We start from the raw sequence: 15,019 nt of genomic DNA on the forward strand, positions 1-15,019 counted from the left end.
AGGCTGGTTCCACAGATGTGCAGAGACAACTCCACAACTCTCTGCAGTTTCTTACGGTCAAGGGCAGGGCAGTTAACATGCTAATGGGATAAGATGCATTCTGTGGTGCATCAATAAAAATGAAAAGGATTGATGGGGACATGCCAAGTTCCTTTAGCCTCCTGGGGAAGTCATGACCTTTCTTGATGGAGTTGGATCCGGACATGTTATTGGTGATGTTCACTCCTAAGAACTTGAAGATCTCAACCTCAGCACCACTGATGAAGACCACCACCCCATCCTGTCTTCTTAAGTCAATAACCAGCTCTCTTGTTTTGTTGACATTGAGAGAAAGATTATTGTCACACCACCACATTACTAAGCTATCACCTTCCTGTACTCTGATTGTTATTTGAGATGCAGCCCATTACACTGACATCATTTGCAAACTTGTAGATGGAGTTAGAGCAGATTTTGACCATACAGACATGGGTGTACCAGGTGAAGAATAAGTGACTGAGGACATAGCCTTGTGGATCGTCAGTGTTTAGAAAAATTGTGGTAGAGATGTAGTTACTCATCCTTACTGACAGTGGTCTGCTGATCAGAAAGTCAAGGATCCATTTGCAAAGGGAGGCATTAATTACCAGGGTGCAGAGCTTGGTGATGAGTTTGCTTGGAGTAATAGTATTCAGGGCAGATCTATCATCAATAAACAATAGTCTGACATAGATGTCTTTAGTGTCAAGATGTTCCAGAGATAAGCGTAGAGCCAGCAAGATGGCGTCTGCCATAGACTTATTTCGGCAATAGGAGAATTACAGTGCGTTGAGGTTGTCTGGGAAGCTGGAGTTACTGTGCCATGACTAAACTCTTGAAGCACTTCAAGATGGTAGATATCAGAGCCATGTGGGATCCACAGATTGAAGCAAGAAGAGGTTAAAAATGTCTGCAAATAACCCTGCCAGCTGATCTGCACAGAATCTAAGGACACCGCCAGATATACCATCTAGGCCAGATACTCTCCATGGGTTCTCTCTCTGGAAAACTGATTTACATCCACAGCGGTGACAGTGGTTTCAGGTGCACCAAGAGATGTCGGGGTGCGTGGTGACATAACAATTCCCTTCTGTTCAAAATATGCAGAGAATTCCTTAAGCCAGGGGTGTCAAACTCATTTTAGGTCACGGGCCGGATTGAGCAAAATGCAGCTTCATGCGGGCCGGATCAGTCGGACGCGTGCGAACGCAGCTTTCGTTGCCTCCGTTTTTTCAGCCTGCTCTCATGTGTCTCAGTCTCTGCTATAACTGCAAAGTGTTTCACTTTACAAATTCCGTTTCTTATGAAGAAGACTGCCGAATAAACACTAAAAACCCTGAAAACCTGGTACCTGAATAAACTCAGCATTAGCCATATCATACGCCATAGGCGCTTCGATTACTGGGGCCAGCCTTAATAGTAATTAGATATTATCCCGCAGGCCAAAGATAATTCCACCGCTGGCCGAATTTGGCCCGCGGGCCTTGAGTTTGACATATATGCCTTAAACTCACTGGGAAATGATATGCTGCTGTTGGCAATGCTGTCTGACTTCATTCTGCAGCTCATTATAGTATGTAATCCCTGCTACAGCTAACAGTTGGTCTGGAACTGACTTTAGACATCCAACTGAAATTTCAATATGCACAAGCACAAATCCTATTCATCCTCGTGTCACTATGACATATTCTTTAAACCATAATGCAAAATTGGAAGCCAACACAGGGCATACAAAATCAAATTTATGACTCAAGTATGCCTTTTCTCAGTGAAACATTATTCACGCTTGTGTAGCACACACAAAATGCTGGAGGAACTCTACAGGCCAGGCAGCATCTATGGAAAAAAGTACAGTTGATGTTTTGGGCCAAAACCCTTCTGGAGAAAAAAAGCTGAGAAGTAGATTAAAAAGATGGAGGAGGGGAGAGAGAACCACCAGGTGATAGGTGAAACCTGAGGGGGAAGGATGAAGTAAAGAGCTGGGAAGTTGATTGGTGAGTTGAGATAGGAGAGGGAAAAGGGGGTGGGAAATGGAGAAGGGGGGGACAGTTGAGGGGCATTACTGGAAGTCCAGGTTGGAGGCTACCCAGACAGAATATAAGGTGGGGTTCCTCCAACCTGAGTGTGGCCTCATCACATCAGTGAAGGAGGCTGTGGATGGACATATCAGAATCGGCAAGGGAAGTGGAATTAAAATGGGTGGCCACTGGAAGATCCTGTCTGCTCTAGTGGATGGAGCGCAGATGCTCAGCGAAGCAGTCTCTCAATCTACGTCGGGTCTCACCAATGCACAGGACGCCACACCGAGAGCACCGAACGCAGTAAATTACCCCAACAGACTCACTGGTGAGGTATCGCCTCATCTGTTTAGGGCCCTGAATTGTAGTGAGGGAGGAGGTGTAGGGGTAGGTGTAGCATTTGTTCTGCTATCAAGGATAAGTGCCAGGAGGGAGATCAGTGGTGGGGGTCAAATGGACAAGGGAGTCATGTAGGGAGCGATCCCTATGGAAATCAGAAAGTTGGGGGAGATGGAAAGATGTGCTTGGTGGTGGGATCCAGTTGGAGGTGGCAGAAGTTTTGAAGAATTATGTACTGGACCTGGAGGTTTGTGGGGTGGTAGATGAGGACAAGAGGAACCCTACCTCTGGCATGGTGGTGGGAGTATGGGGTGAGAGCAGATGTGTGTGAAATGGAAGAGATACAGTTGAGGGCAGCATTGATGGTGGAGGACGGGAAGCCCCTTTCTTTGAAAAAGGAGGACATCTCCATCATTCTAGAATGAAAAGCCTCATCCTGGGAGCCGACATGATGGAGATGGAGAAATTCAGGAAAGGGGACATCATTTTTACAAGTAGTAGGATAGGACGAGATGTAGTCTAGGTAGCCGGGAGAGTCCGAGGGTTTGTAATAGACTTCGGTGGATAAGCTGCCTCCAGAGACAGAGGCAGTGAGATCGAGAAGGGGGAGGGAGGATTAAGCAATGGACCAGGTGAATTTGAGAGCAGGGTGGAAGTTGGAGGCAAAATGGATGAAGTCAGCGAGTTCAGCATGGGTGCAGGAATCAGTACCAATGCAGTTATCGATGTACCGTAGGAAAAGTGCAGGATGGTCACCAGTGCAGGCTTGGAACATAGACTGTTCTACACAGCCAACAAGTAGGCAGGCATAGCTGGGACCCATGCAAGTGCCCATGGCTACCCCTTTTGTTTGAATGAAATGGGAGGAACCAAAGAGAAATTATTGAGAGTAAGGACAAGTTCTGCTAGGCGGAGGAGAGTGGTGGTGGAGGGGAACTGGTTAGGCCTGTGAGAGTTCCGCTGGGTGGAGGAGAGTGGTGGTGGAGGGGAATTGGTTAGGTCACACGTGTGTTTGCTTGGTGCCTCTATTCAGTATGCCTTGTCTAGTGGCCACAGCATGGCTAATGAGAGGCTGGTACTTTCTGCATTATAGTGGCGGATATTGTACCTGGGCCTGGAAAACTGACACTTCTGCAGCTAGAGAGCCTTCGCTCTGGAAAACACCATCTTGAAATTAGAAACAGAGTCCAGGGTGGCCAATAGGTTGCAGGAAGAAAAGTGTTAGCGTTTATAGTTGGATCATGAATATAATCGAACAGACACTAAATTTGTTTTCCTCTGAGCAGTACCTCAGTGGTAATTTGCCAGTAACAATACTGCTGTTGGATGAATAATGGGTGATGATGAGACAGAATACAGGAGTGAGGTAGGACATCTGTTGAGTGAGCTGCAGTGAACTGCACCTCTCATTCAACATCATTAAAACTAAACAGCTGATTGCTGATTTCAGGAAGGGGAAGGAGGGCAAACATGTGCCAGTCTATGCTGATGGAGACAGTCAATAGCTTTAAATCCTTGAGCCTTTATATATCAGATAATCTGTCCGGGGCCTACCACATAACCGCAAGCACAAGAAGATTTGGCATGTTGCTGAAAACTCAAGAAGTTCTCTAGATGCACATTGAAAGTATTCTAACTGATTGCAGCGTGGGCTAATACAGCAATTTGAATGGGCAACAATGCAAAAAGCTGCAGAGAGTAGTGGACTCGCCCAATACATCATGGGCACATCCCTCCTCACCAACTGTAGTAACTACATCTACTACTGAAGGCAACATCTATTATCAAAGAGCCCCACCATCACTGGATATAATTGCAGCTATTAACATCTCCCAATGACTTTGCTTTTTTTTAAAAGGGCTTCTTGGTTCCTTGCATATAGATTATATTTCTTATACTTTTCAACTTCACCAACTTCCAATATGCTGATGGAAAGTTTGAAGCCCTTTTATGTGTTATGCTAATCTTTCAATGTCCCTTTGATTTCATTGAGTTCTAATCTGTCACCAGCATCTTCTGTAGCCACAGTACTATTTTAAGAGATGAAGGCTAGTTTTTAAGCAAAGCTACTACCTGCATTGGGATCAACTGATGTGGATTAGTCACATGTCCAAACTCTGGTGCCCTACCTAGATGGATATCCGATGTGTGTCTATCCAGTTCCTGTTGTGTAGTCTTATATTATGATCAGTAGGTGGCAAAATTCAGGAAATTTAAACAGATTTCTACTAATAAATATCACAATAAATTAGCTATTTTGTAATGAACACTTATAAATTTAGTCACACAGGCAAAAGTTTATTAGCAAACGTCAGTGCATAAATATGCTGACCACAAATATAATCTCAGAAATTACATGACACAAAACAAAAAATAGCCTACTGATTGATTTAACATTTTCATGTATAACCTTGACACCAAGCAATTCTAAAATAGAGAGATGTAAAAAATATGGCATTGTTTGTGTGAGTGCAGATTTGTATGAGTTATTCATTAGGGCCATGTGCCATGCCATTGAAAGGATTTTGATTGCCCATCAGCCCTGTTTACATTTGATGTGGTGGTTCAAATTGTTGCCTTAACAGGTTGCTGCAGAATTAAGTTAGCATGTCTTATTTAGGAAGTTAGCAGTCAGGATATGAGACAGTAACCTAAATAATTCATTACCTTTGTCTATTCATCAGCTATACCTTGAGGGAGTGGACTCACTTTTTGTTCCAAAATAAGGCAGAGTTAATATGCAGGTCCTGCAAAGCAACATGCATTTTGTCAATGGACAATGGGAAGCCATACAATTTTTGCAAAGCAGTGTGCTTGTCCTGTCTGTAGGTGTCCAGCAAGTGAGAATGAAATCCAATCAATTGACCTTCTTTGTGCAACAGCAGACAGCAGACTTCAACACTGGAAGGAGCCCAAGATATAAAAGCTCAGTCAGTTATCTCCACAAATACTAACAATGCAGATTTCTCCCTGCCCTGAGTCTGCAGTGACCATTGTATTTTACACCAATAACTAACTGACCTTCAATAAAACATATACTTCATCTTTTTAAATCTCAGCAGTGCAAGTTTAAGGAGAAGCAGTTGAAATATAAATGTAGTTTTGCAATAAGAGTTCATCTCTCTAATTTCTTAAAAGCACTTATGCAATTACTATTTTGGGCTTTGCAAGATCTACATTCCTTGAACAAAGAATTTCTCCTGTTTTTTAATTATACTTGGAAGTGCCTATCATGATCCCCAGTTCTTACTCAACTCTTCTAATACCATCCAACAATCCCAATGACTTGCAAAAAAAAGTCCATTCACAATTTTGGTATAATCCTTGTAATTTTTGTTCAGTTTCTCCCATGCTTCTATAACATTTTTATAGTATGTGGGTCAAAATTAAACACTGTTCTCTGAAAAATATCTAATCAAGACTACACACATTTCCCTTTAACTTTTCAATTCTATCCCAATAGCAATAAACCTCAGTGCTTTATTTGTTTTTATATAGCTCATTATAATTAGTGACACATTATCGTTAACTCTAGATTCTGCTAGTTCATTTTAATCTTGTAAGGCTATGCTGGCCTCATTATACTTCCTAGTAAAATGCAATGCTTCACACTTGTTTACATGAAAATCCATTTACCAACTACATTATATGCCCATTCTGAAAGTTTATTAATGTTTTGTAATTTGCTGCAGACCTTCTCTACCATATTCATCATCAACAGATATAGAAACTGTCTTCTCAATTCCAAAGTATAAATTATTAACACAAACTGTTAACAACAGTAGACCTAGCATCATAGTAGTCTAATACCCCGCAAAAGCACCAACAAAATCCTTAATGATCATATCGTTTTGGGGTGGACTACTGAATGACTCTTCTTGCAATAACTACCTACAATAACGGTAGTTAATGCGCTTATTTATGTAGTATGATAGTTTTGTGTTGTCAATATTTGGAGAGTCTATAGTTAATGTTTTCAAGTGTCCATCATTTCACAATAATCATCCAGTAGTTACATATTATAGTCAAGGTAAAAGGTCAAATGATGTCAGTACTTGTGTTTAGGTCAGACCAGAATGGAAGTGGCTTATAGTAATCTTCAGAACATAATTCTGATAATAAGGTGCAGTCTGATTTTTGGAAAGCAAATAACTGCAGATGCTGTAAATCTGAAATAAAACAGATGATGTTGGGAATATTCAGCAAGTCAGGCAGCAGTGAAAAAAGGAGTTAACATTTCAGGTTAATGACATTTCATCAATGTGAAACATTGTCTGTTTTTCTCTCCACAGATACAGCCTGGCCTACCAAGTATTTCCAGCATTTTCTGTTTTTTATTAAGGTTTAAATATGCCTATAATACATGTACACAGTTATAATAAAGAATATTAATCAGTAAGTAAGATGACCTTTTCTCTTCCAGAGTTTTACATTCTCATGCTCATTCCTTTCATGCATATTAATGTGAAATCAATTCATGCCTTTTAATAAAAGTTATCAGCAAACTTTAATACATGCAACTTAATACTGAAAATTAATCAGTTAATGTTACACTGGATAATGAACCTTTCATGCATCTTTGTGTTATAAAAATATATAAATACATCTCGCTTGAAAGCATGTGCATGCATGCATTACTGTTTATTTACTACGAAACATTAACACTGTATAAAGAAGCAATCCGCGTATATTAAAGGGTAATAGGGATGTCATTCATGTCAAAAATGGCCAAGAATTATTTGCTGCATATACGTGATATGGAATGAATAAATTCATACATATCCACACAAAACACATTATTAGGCTAACATAGTCAGTCTAGATATGTATTTTAACTATATATATAATGTTAATCCATTCATGATATTGAGTGAACCATGCGTATTAATACGATCCAGCACTATTTACACACTAAGACTAGACAATAAACCAAAGCATGTATATTAATATTCGCCACCATGCAATGCATTAACATTCGTCAGTACTAACCATTTAATCTATGCATATTAATATAAAATAAAGATTAACCGTGCGTATCAATATTGAATTTCCCGGTGCGCGTTAACACAGTGTAGTTAGATCAGCAACAGTTCCCATGATGGTGCAAGTACTGTAGCAGCTGTGCATGCATCGACTCGATTTGCGTCTGACTCCCACTGGAATCTAGATGTCTTCTTTACCTCTGCGTTAAAGTTGTCCTGCTCAGCCCGGCTAAGCATGGCGCAAAACCCAAGAATAAGAGTGGGTACTTTCCAGTCGCGGCACCAGCACGCCTCACCGGCCATTTCCAAGCGATGCACTTTGGTTCTACCGCCCGAGCCCGGGTTACCCTTCAGCGCTCACTCGCTCGCTCTCTCTCTCTCTCTTTCTCCCCCTCTCTCCCTCTCTCGCTTTCTCATCCGTTCGATAATCATGTACTGACCGAAGAAATCAGCGCCCTCTACAGTTTAACAATCGGGAGACCATTATTACTTCCAGCCCAGGGACTGTCTCAAAATTGCCTCGCTTTCCTGAATCGAATTATTTGTTTTCATCTTCCCAGTTCCCGGACCTATTATAATTATGCCATATCTGTACTTCCCCTGCAAAGCCGTTTTTCTGCAGAGTTCTCTACAAACGGAATTTCTATTCGCTCTGTGTTCCTGGTTTCTCTTTGCCTTTTTAATACTCTCACATCACAACCAAATCTTTCAGTAATATGAGTGAATCTGTAGATGCTGGAAATAAATAAAAACACAAGATGCTGGCAAAACTCAGCAGGCCAGACAGCATCTTTTTTAATGGTTTGGGAGACAATGGACTGGTGCTCCCCAGTGGGGTCATTGTCCAGGGGTAGATAAGAGGAGGTGTCAGCGAGTTGTCGTCGTGGCTGCTCTATGCACAGGTCGGTGCGCCAGACGACAACAGCACCCCCCTTATCAGGGGGTTTGATGGTAAGGTTGGGATTGTTGCGGAGGGAATGGGGAGCAGAGCGTTCAGAGGGGGTAAGGTTGGAATTGGAGCAAGGAGTGGTGAAGTCTTTCAGTAATATTTTTGTCTAGTGCAGTTTTGGAAAGCTGCACTTAACCACGCATCACAAAAAATCATACACATACATGCAGTCCTATATACAGACCACTTCTGTATGTTGAACATTATTAACATGGAAGTCGTTCTCAGATTTTAATTTACATAACCCTTTCAAATACGTGTCCACCTACAGCCATAAAAAAACAGCGTCTCTTAAGCACGTGAAAATTTGCGAATACCAACGGAAACCCTCAGCTAACATCAGCAAAGATAAACATAATTAAGGAAATCTGCTTTTGTTACACGGGTGCATGCCAGACAAAATGACACTGATGTTCTCTCATTATCATTTCCTTTATTGTTTTCTCCATCTTTCGTTCTTTGTTCTCAACCTGCTTGGTGTTTGGAGAATTTCCTCTTGCAAAAACGATGCGTGTGTAAGCTGCGAATGGGTTGTTTCACCAGAACTGCTGTAATAGCTCGTACCCAACACATTCCACTGAAAATAAAACTAAAGTGCCTGGAACTTCTGGCATATTTCATGCACATACTAGATTGCCAGTCCAAAATTGAAGGTGGTGGGTAATCACAATTCCATTCGCAAGCGACCCACTAAATGGGTCAAAATGTTCATACAGTATATTCGTAGATTACAACAGAATTACTGACTATGATCATTACTAATAAAAATAAGCAGCTGCCATATAGAATCGGGCCGCGTGAAGTCTCCAGGAATCCGCCGACATTCAATATTACCATTTGGTGTAAATTAGAAGTGCGTCTCCGTAAGAAAATCCTGTAGCGCCCCTTGCAGGAGAACTTCTAACTGACTTCAGCTGTTCATCATACTGCGTCCGACATGGTCAACCTGCATGCCTTAAATATTCCTTGATGGTAAAACATAATTACATTGTCAGGCTCAAAGACAACACCTACCCAACTTATAACCAGGCTCAAAGACAGTTTCTACCCCGCAGTTACAAGACTCTTGAACTAACTTCTTGATCTACCTCGTCGTGGCCGTTTCACCTTATTTGTCTACTTGCAAATGCAGCTTTCTTGTAACTGTAACATATATTCGGATTCTGTTACGTTTTCCGTTTGTGTTCTTGTGTATGGAATGATCTGCAGGGCACTCAAAGGTTTCATTTTATACAAATCTCAATAATAATCCACTTTCTGATTGACATGAAATGCTGCTGTTTTCACTTATTGTAACTAACTTCACTGATAAGTTCGTACTATTCTACTATTAGCACAGCATTGAGGGCCGAAGGGCCTGTATTGTACTGTAGGCTTTCCATTCTATCTTATCACAAAAAAAGTAAAGGACAATACTATAATAGCATTGGAGGCATTCAACTATTTACCACAATAACCTGGAATTTTATGGAATCATACTGTACAAAAACTGGTCTATTCGGCCCATCTCATCCATGCTAACTGGGATGCTAATCCACGCTGATCATATTTGTTTGCATCAGGCCCATATCGTTCTATGTCCTTTCCAGCCAAGTACCTGTCCAAATACCTTTTAAATGTTAACATTGTATCCAACCCTTCTCCCTCTGACAGCTCATTTCTGACATTCATCACTCTCTGTGTGGACTGATGTCCTTTAAGTTTTTTCCCTCTCACCTTAAGTATCATACCACCTACATTCTCATCCAGATTATTTATATATATTCAAAACAATGTGGTGCTAATCCCTGCAGTACACCACTCATTGCAGATTTCCAGTCAGAGAAATACCCATCACTATTATCTCTGCCTCTTATCACCAAGCCAATTTTGGATCGAGTTTGCTAATGAATCCTGTGTTCTTTAACTTCTAGATCAACCTATCAAGCTTTACTAAATGATGTAAACCATAGCTACAAGTCTGCCTTCATCAATTTTCTTAGTTACCTTATTATACTTGTCAGATTTGTTAGACATGAGCGCCCCTACACAAAACCATGCTGACTCCCCCAGTTCAATCCTTAACTTTCCAAGTTAACATAAATCCTGCTTCTTAGAATTTTTGTTCACAGCTTCCCTACCACTGTTAAAAAGCTCATCTTTTTCAACCAAGGGAACAACATTACCCATCCTCCAGTCTTCAGGGAGCTCACCTTTTCCTGAGTATTAACCGATATCTTTAACCTTTCGCTTCAGCAGTCTGAGGTACTCACCTGCTTCAAACAGGCTTCAGTGCCTAAGAAGAATGTAGTAACCTGCCTCAATGACTATCGTCAGTAGCACCTACTGTACATCCACTGTGATGCAGTGCTTTGAGAGGTTGGTGATGAAACATATCAACTCCTGCCCAAGCAGTGACTTTTATCCACTTCAATATGCCTACTGTCACAGCAGGTAACAGTAGATGCCATTTCATTGGTTCTTCACTCAATCCTGGAACACCAGGACAGCAAAGATGCTCACATCAGGATGCTCTTCATTGACTACAGCTCAGCATTCAATACTATCATCCCTCAAAACTAATCAATAAACTTCAAGAAAACTCTGAACATCCTCTACATAGCACCATCCAGAGACAGAGAAGCAGTTTCAGCGACAGGTTACTATCGATGCAATGCTCCTCAGACAGGATGAAGAGGTCAATACTCCCCAATGCCATTAGGCTTTACAATTCAACCGCCAGGACTTAAGAACTTTTTAAAGCTATTATTAATGCTTTTTGAGATAGTGATTTAGATGCATATCATATTTTTCACTGAGTTAAGTATTGTATGTTATTAGTTTTGCTACAACAAGTGTATGGGACATTGGAAAAAAAAGTTGAATTTCCCCATGGGGATGAATAAAGTATCTATCTATCTATCTATCTATCTATCTAAGTCCCAGGCTTCAATACCTCCTTGTGCAACTGGATCCTCGATTTCCTCACAGCAGTGCCTCTACTTTCTTAGAAGACTGGGCATGTCATCTAAAACTTTGACAAACTTTCTATAAATGTACGGTGGAGAATATATTGTCTGGCTGCATCATGGTCTGGTACGAAAACACCAATGTTCTTGTACAGAAAAGCCTATAAAAAGTAGGAGATACAATCCAGTCCATCACAGGAAAAGCCCTCCCCACCATTGAGCACATCTACATGTAGCACTGCTTCAGGAAAGGAACATCCATCATCAAAGGCCCCTGTATCCAAGCCTTCTCGTAGCTGCCACTAGGAAGAGGGTATATGAGGTTCAGGACCCACACCACCAGGCTCTGGAACAATTATTACCCTTCAACCATCAGGCTCTTGAATCAGAGAAGATAACTTCTCTCAACTTCTCACTCAATGTCAGCAAATGTCAATACTTTTTAAAATATATTATTTCTGTTTTCCACTATTTTTATCTAACTAGTTAATGTACATATATATACTTACAGTAAATGATTTCCTTATTTATTTTTCCTTTCATATTGTCATGTATTGCATTGTACTGCTGCTGTTAAGTTGACAAATTTCAGAACACATGCCAGTGATAATAAATCTGATTCTGATTCTCAACTTCACTTACCCCATCGCTGAATAGTTCACAATGAACTGGACTCACTTTTGATGACTCTTCATCTCAAATTCTTGATATTTATTGCTTATTTATTTTATTAATAATATTATTATTCTCTTTTGTTTTGCATTTTGCACAGTTTGTTGTTTTATTTTTGCACATTGGTTGTTGTCTACCCTGTTGGGTGTGGTCCTTTTTTGATTCTATTGTGTTTCTTGTATTTACTGTGATTGACCACAAGAAAATGAATCTCAGTGTTCTACAAGGGAACAACATTACCCATCCTCCAGTCTTCAGGGAGCTCACCTTTTCCTGAGTATTCACCGATATCTTTAACCTCTCGCTTCAGCAGTCTGAGGTACTCACCTGCTTCAAACAGGTATATGCACTTTGATAATAAATTTACTTTGAATTTTGAAAGATGCAAAAATCTCCATCAAAGTCCTCCGTTGCTTCCCTTAACATCCTGAGGTTGATACTATTAAGCATTGGGGGATCTATCCACCATAGTATAGTATATTTCTATCAGTTCCTACTTCCTGATTCAGAGATGGTCCAGAACATCAACGTATTTCTCTCCAGCCTGTATGTCCTTCTCCCTGGGGAATACCGATGAGAAGTGCTTATATAGGACATCAATTATACCTTCTGGCTCCAGACATAAATTACTCTTTGGTCTTTCAGGGGACCTATTCCTTTCTTAGCTACTCTCTTGCTTTTAACATACTCGTAAAATATTTTAGGGTTCTTCTTAATTTGACTTGCAAGAACAGCATGATCAGGCATATTAATGCGTGGTTGAGAGACTGGTGTAGGGGGCAGGGCTTCAGGTTCCTGGATCATTGGTGCCTCTTCTGGCAGAGCTACGATCTGTAAAAAAAGGATGGGTTACACCTGAACCCAAAGGGGTCCAATATCCTAGCAGACAGGTTTAATAGAGCTGCTGAGAGGGTTTAAACTAATTTGGCAGGAAGGTGGGAACCGGAGTGATAGGGCTGAGGAAGGGGAAAACAGAAATAAATCAAAGATAGCGTGCAACAGAGATGATAGAAAGGACGAGTAGGAGATGGGGCATAATCACAGCCAGTGGGATGATATACAGGGCATTAGAGGCATGGTGCAGTTAACACAGAAAGCAACAAATACTGGACTGAAAGTGTTATATCTGAATGCACACAGCATAAGAAATAAAATGGACGAACTTGAAATTCAGCTAAAATCAACAAGTATGAAGTTGTGGCCATCTCTGAAATTTGGCTAAAGGATGGCTGCCATTGGGAGCTGAATGTCCAAGGATATACGGTATATCAGAAAGATAGGTTAGTAGGCAATGGGGGTGATGTGGCCCTGTGTATAAGAAATAATATGAAATCATTAGAAAGGGGTGACATAGGATCAGAAGGTGTAGAGTCTCTATGGGATGAGTTAAGAAATGGCATGGGTAAAAGGACCCTAATGGCAATTGTATACAGGCCTCCAAACAGCAGCTGGGATGTTAATTACAAATTACAGCAGGAGATAGAAAAGGTGTGTCAGAAAGGCAATATCATGATAATCGTTGGGGATTTTAACATGAAAGTGGATTGGGAAAAACAGGTCAGTACCGGACCTCAAGAGACAGAATTTGTAGAATATCTAAGGGATGGCTTTTTAGAACAGCTTGTTGTTGAGTCCACTAGGGGATCAGCTGTGATGGATTGGGTGTTGTTCAATTATCCAGAGGTGATAAGAGAGCTTAAGGTTAAGGAACCCTTAGGGAACAGTGATTACAATATGATCGAGTTCACTTTGAAATTTGAGAAGGGGAAACTAAATTCCAATATGTTGGTATGTCAGTGGAATAAAGGAAATTACAATAGCATGAGATGGGAACTGGCCAAAATTGACTGGAAAGGGACACTACCAGGAAGAACAGCAGAGCAGTGATGGCTGGAGTTTCTGCAAAAAATGAGGGACGTGCAAGACAGATATATTCCAAATAAGAAGAAATTTTTTGAATGGAAGAAGGACACTACTGTGGCTGACAAGTGAAGTCAGAACCAAAATAAAAGCAAAAAAAGAGGACATATAAGGAAGCCAAAGCTATTGAGAAGATAGAGGATTGGGAAGCTTTTAAAAACTTGCAGAAAGGAAACTAAGATAATCAGGAAGGAAAAGATGAATTATGAAAGAAAGCTGACGACTAATATCAAAGAAGATGCTAAAAGCTTCTTTAAGTATATAAAGGATAAAAGAGTGTTGAGGGTAGATTTAGGATCAATAGAAAATGACACCAGAGATATTATAATGAGAGTCACAGAGATGGCAGAGGAACTGAATGCGTATTTTGCATCAATCTTCACTGTGGAAGGCATCTATAGTATACCAGATATTCAAGAGTGTCAGGGAAGTGAAGTATGCGCAGTGAAAATTACGATTGAGAAGGTGCTCAGGAAGCTTAATGGTCTGGGGGTGGATAAATCTCCCAGACCTGATGGAATACACCCCCGGGTTCTGAAGGAAATAGCTGGAGAGACTGGAGAGGCATTGACAATGATCTTTCAAGAATCAATAGATTCTGGCATTGTACTGGATGACTGGAAAATTACAAATGTTACTCCGCCATTTAAGAAGGGTGGGAGGCAGCAGAAAGGAAACTATAGACCTGTTAGCCTGATGTCAATGGTTGGGAAGTTGTTGGAATCAATTGTTAGGGATGAGATTACGGAGTACCTGGAGGCACATGACAAGATAGGCCAAAATCAGCATGGTTTCCTGAAAGGAAAATCCTGCCTGACTAACTTACTGAAATTTGAGGAAATTACGAGCAGGGTAGACAAAGGAAATGCAGTGGATGTGGTGTACTCAGATTTTCAGAAGGCCTTTGACAAAGTGCCACACATGAGGCTGCTTAGCAAGATAAGAGCCCATGGAATTACAGGGAAGTTGCTAGCATGGGGGAAGCATTGGCTGGCCTGCAGAAAACAGAATGTGGGAATAATGGGATCCTATTCTGGCTGGCTGCCGGTTACCAGTGGAGATCTACAGGGGTCGATGTTGAGACTGCTGCTTTTGCGATGTATGTCAATGATTTGGACTATGGGGTTAATGGATTTGTGGTGAAATTTTCCGATGATACAAAGATAGGTGGAG

At 40.9% G+C, this 15,019-nt stretch overlaps 1 protein-coding gene across 2 annotated transcripts in view; it reads right to left on the reverse strand.

Annotated features, from left to right (window-relative positions):
* LOC140740518 (matrix metalloproteinase-15-like) overlaps window positions 1–7,764 on the reverse strand; it is a 72,819-nt gene extending 65,055 nt beyond the window's left edge. The window contains exons 1-2 of one of the 2 annotated variants that reach the window (XM_073069734.1): window positions 7,556–7,641; window positions 5,043–5,122 (exon numbers count right to left, since the gene is read on the reverse strand). Coding sequence is in view for 1 of the 2 variants with exons in the window: in XM_073069732.1 (XP_072925833.1) it covers window positions 7,556–7,660 (105 nt within the window). In the remaining variant the exon portion in view is untranslated. Of the gene's footprint in view, window positions 1–5,042; window positions 5,123–7,555 lie in introns of both variants that reach the window. The other variant, XM_073069732.1, reaches the window with a different exon arrangement.
* Window positions 7,765–15,019: the final 7,255 nt, after the last annotated feature.

The sequence above is a fragment of the Hemitrygon akajei genome, chromosome 17, assembly GCF_048418815.1.
Source record: "Hemitrygon akajei chromosome 17, sHemAka1.3, whole genome shotgun sequence".
Lineage (NCBI taxonomy): Eukaryota > Metazoa > Chordata > Chondrichthyes > Myliobatiformes > Dasyatidae > Hemitrygon > Hemitrygon akajei.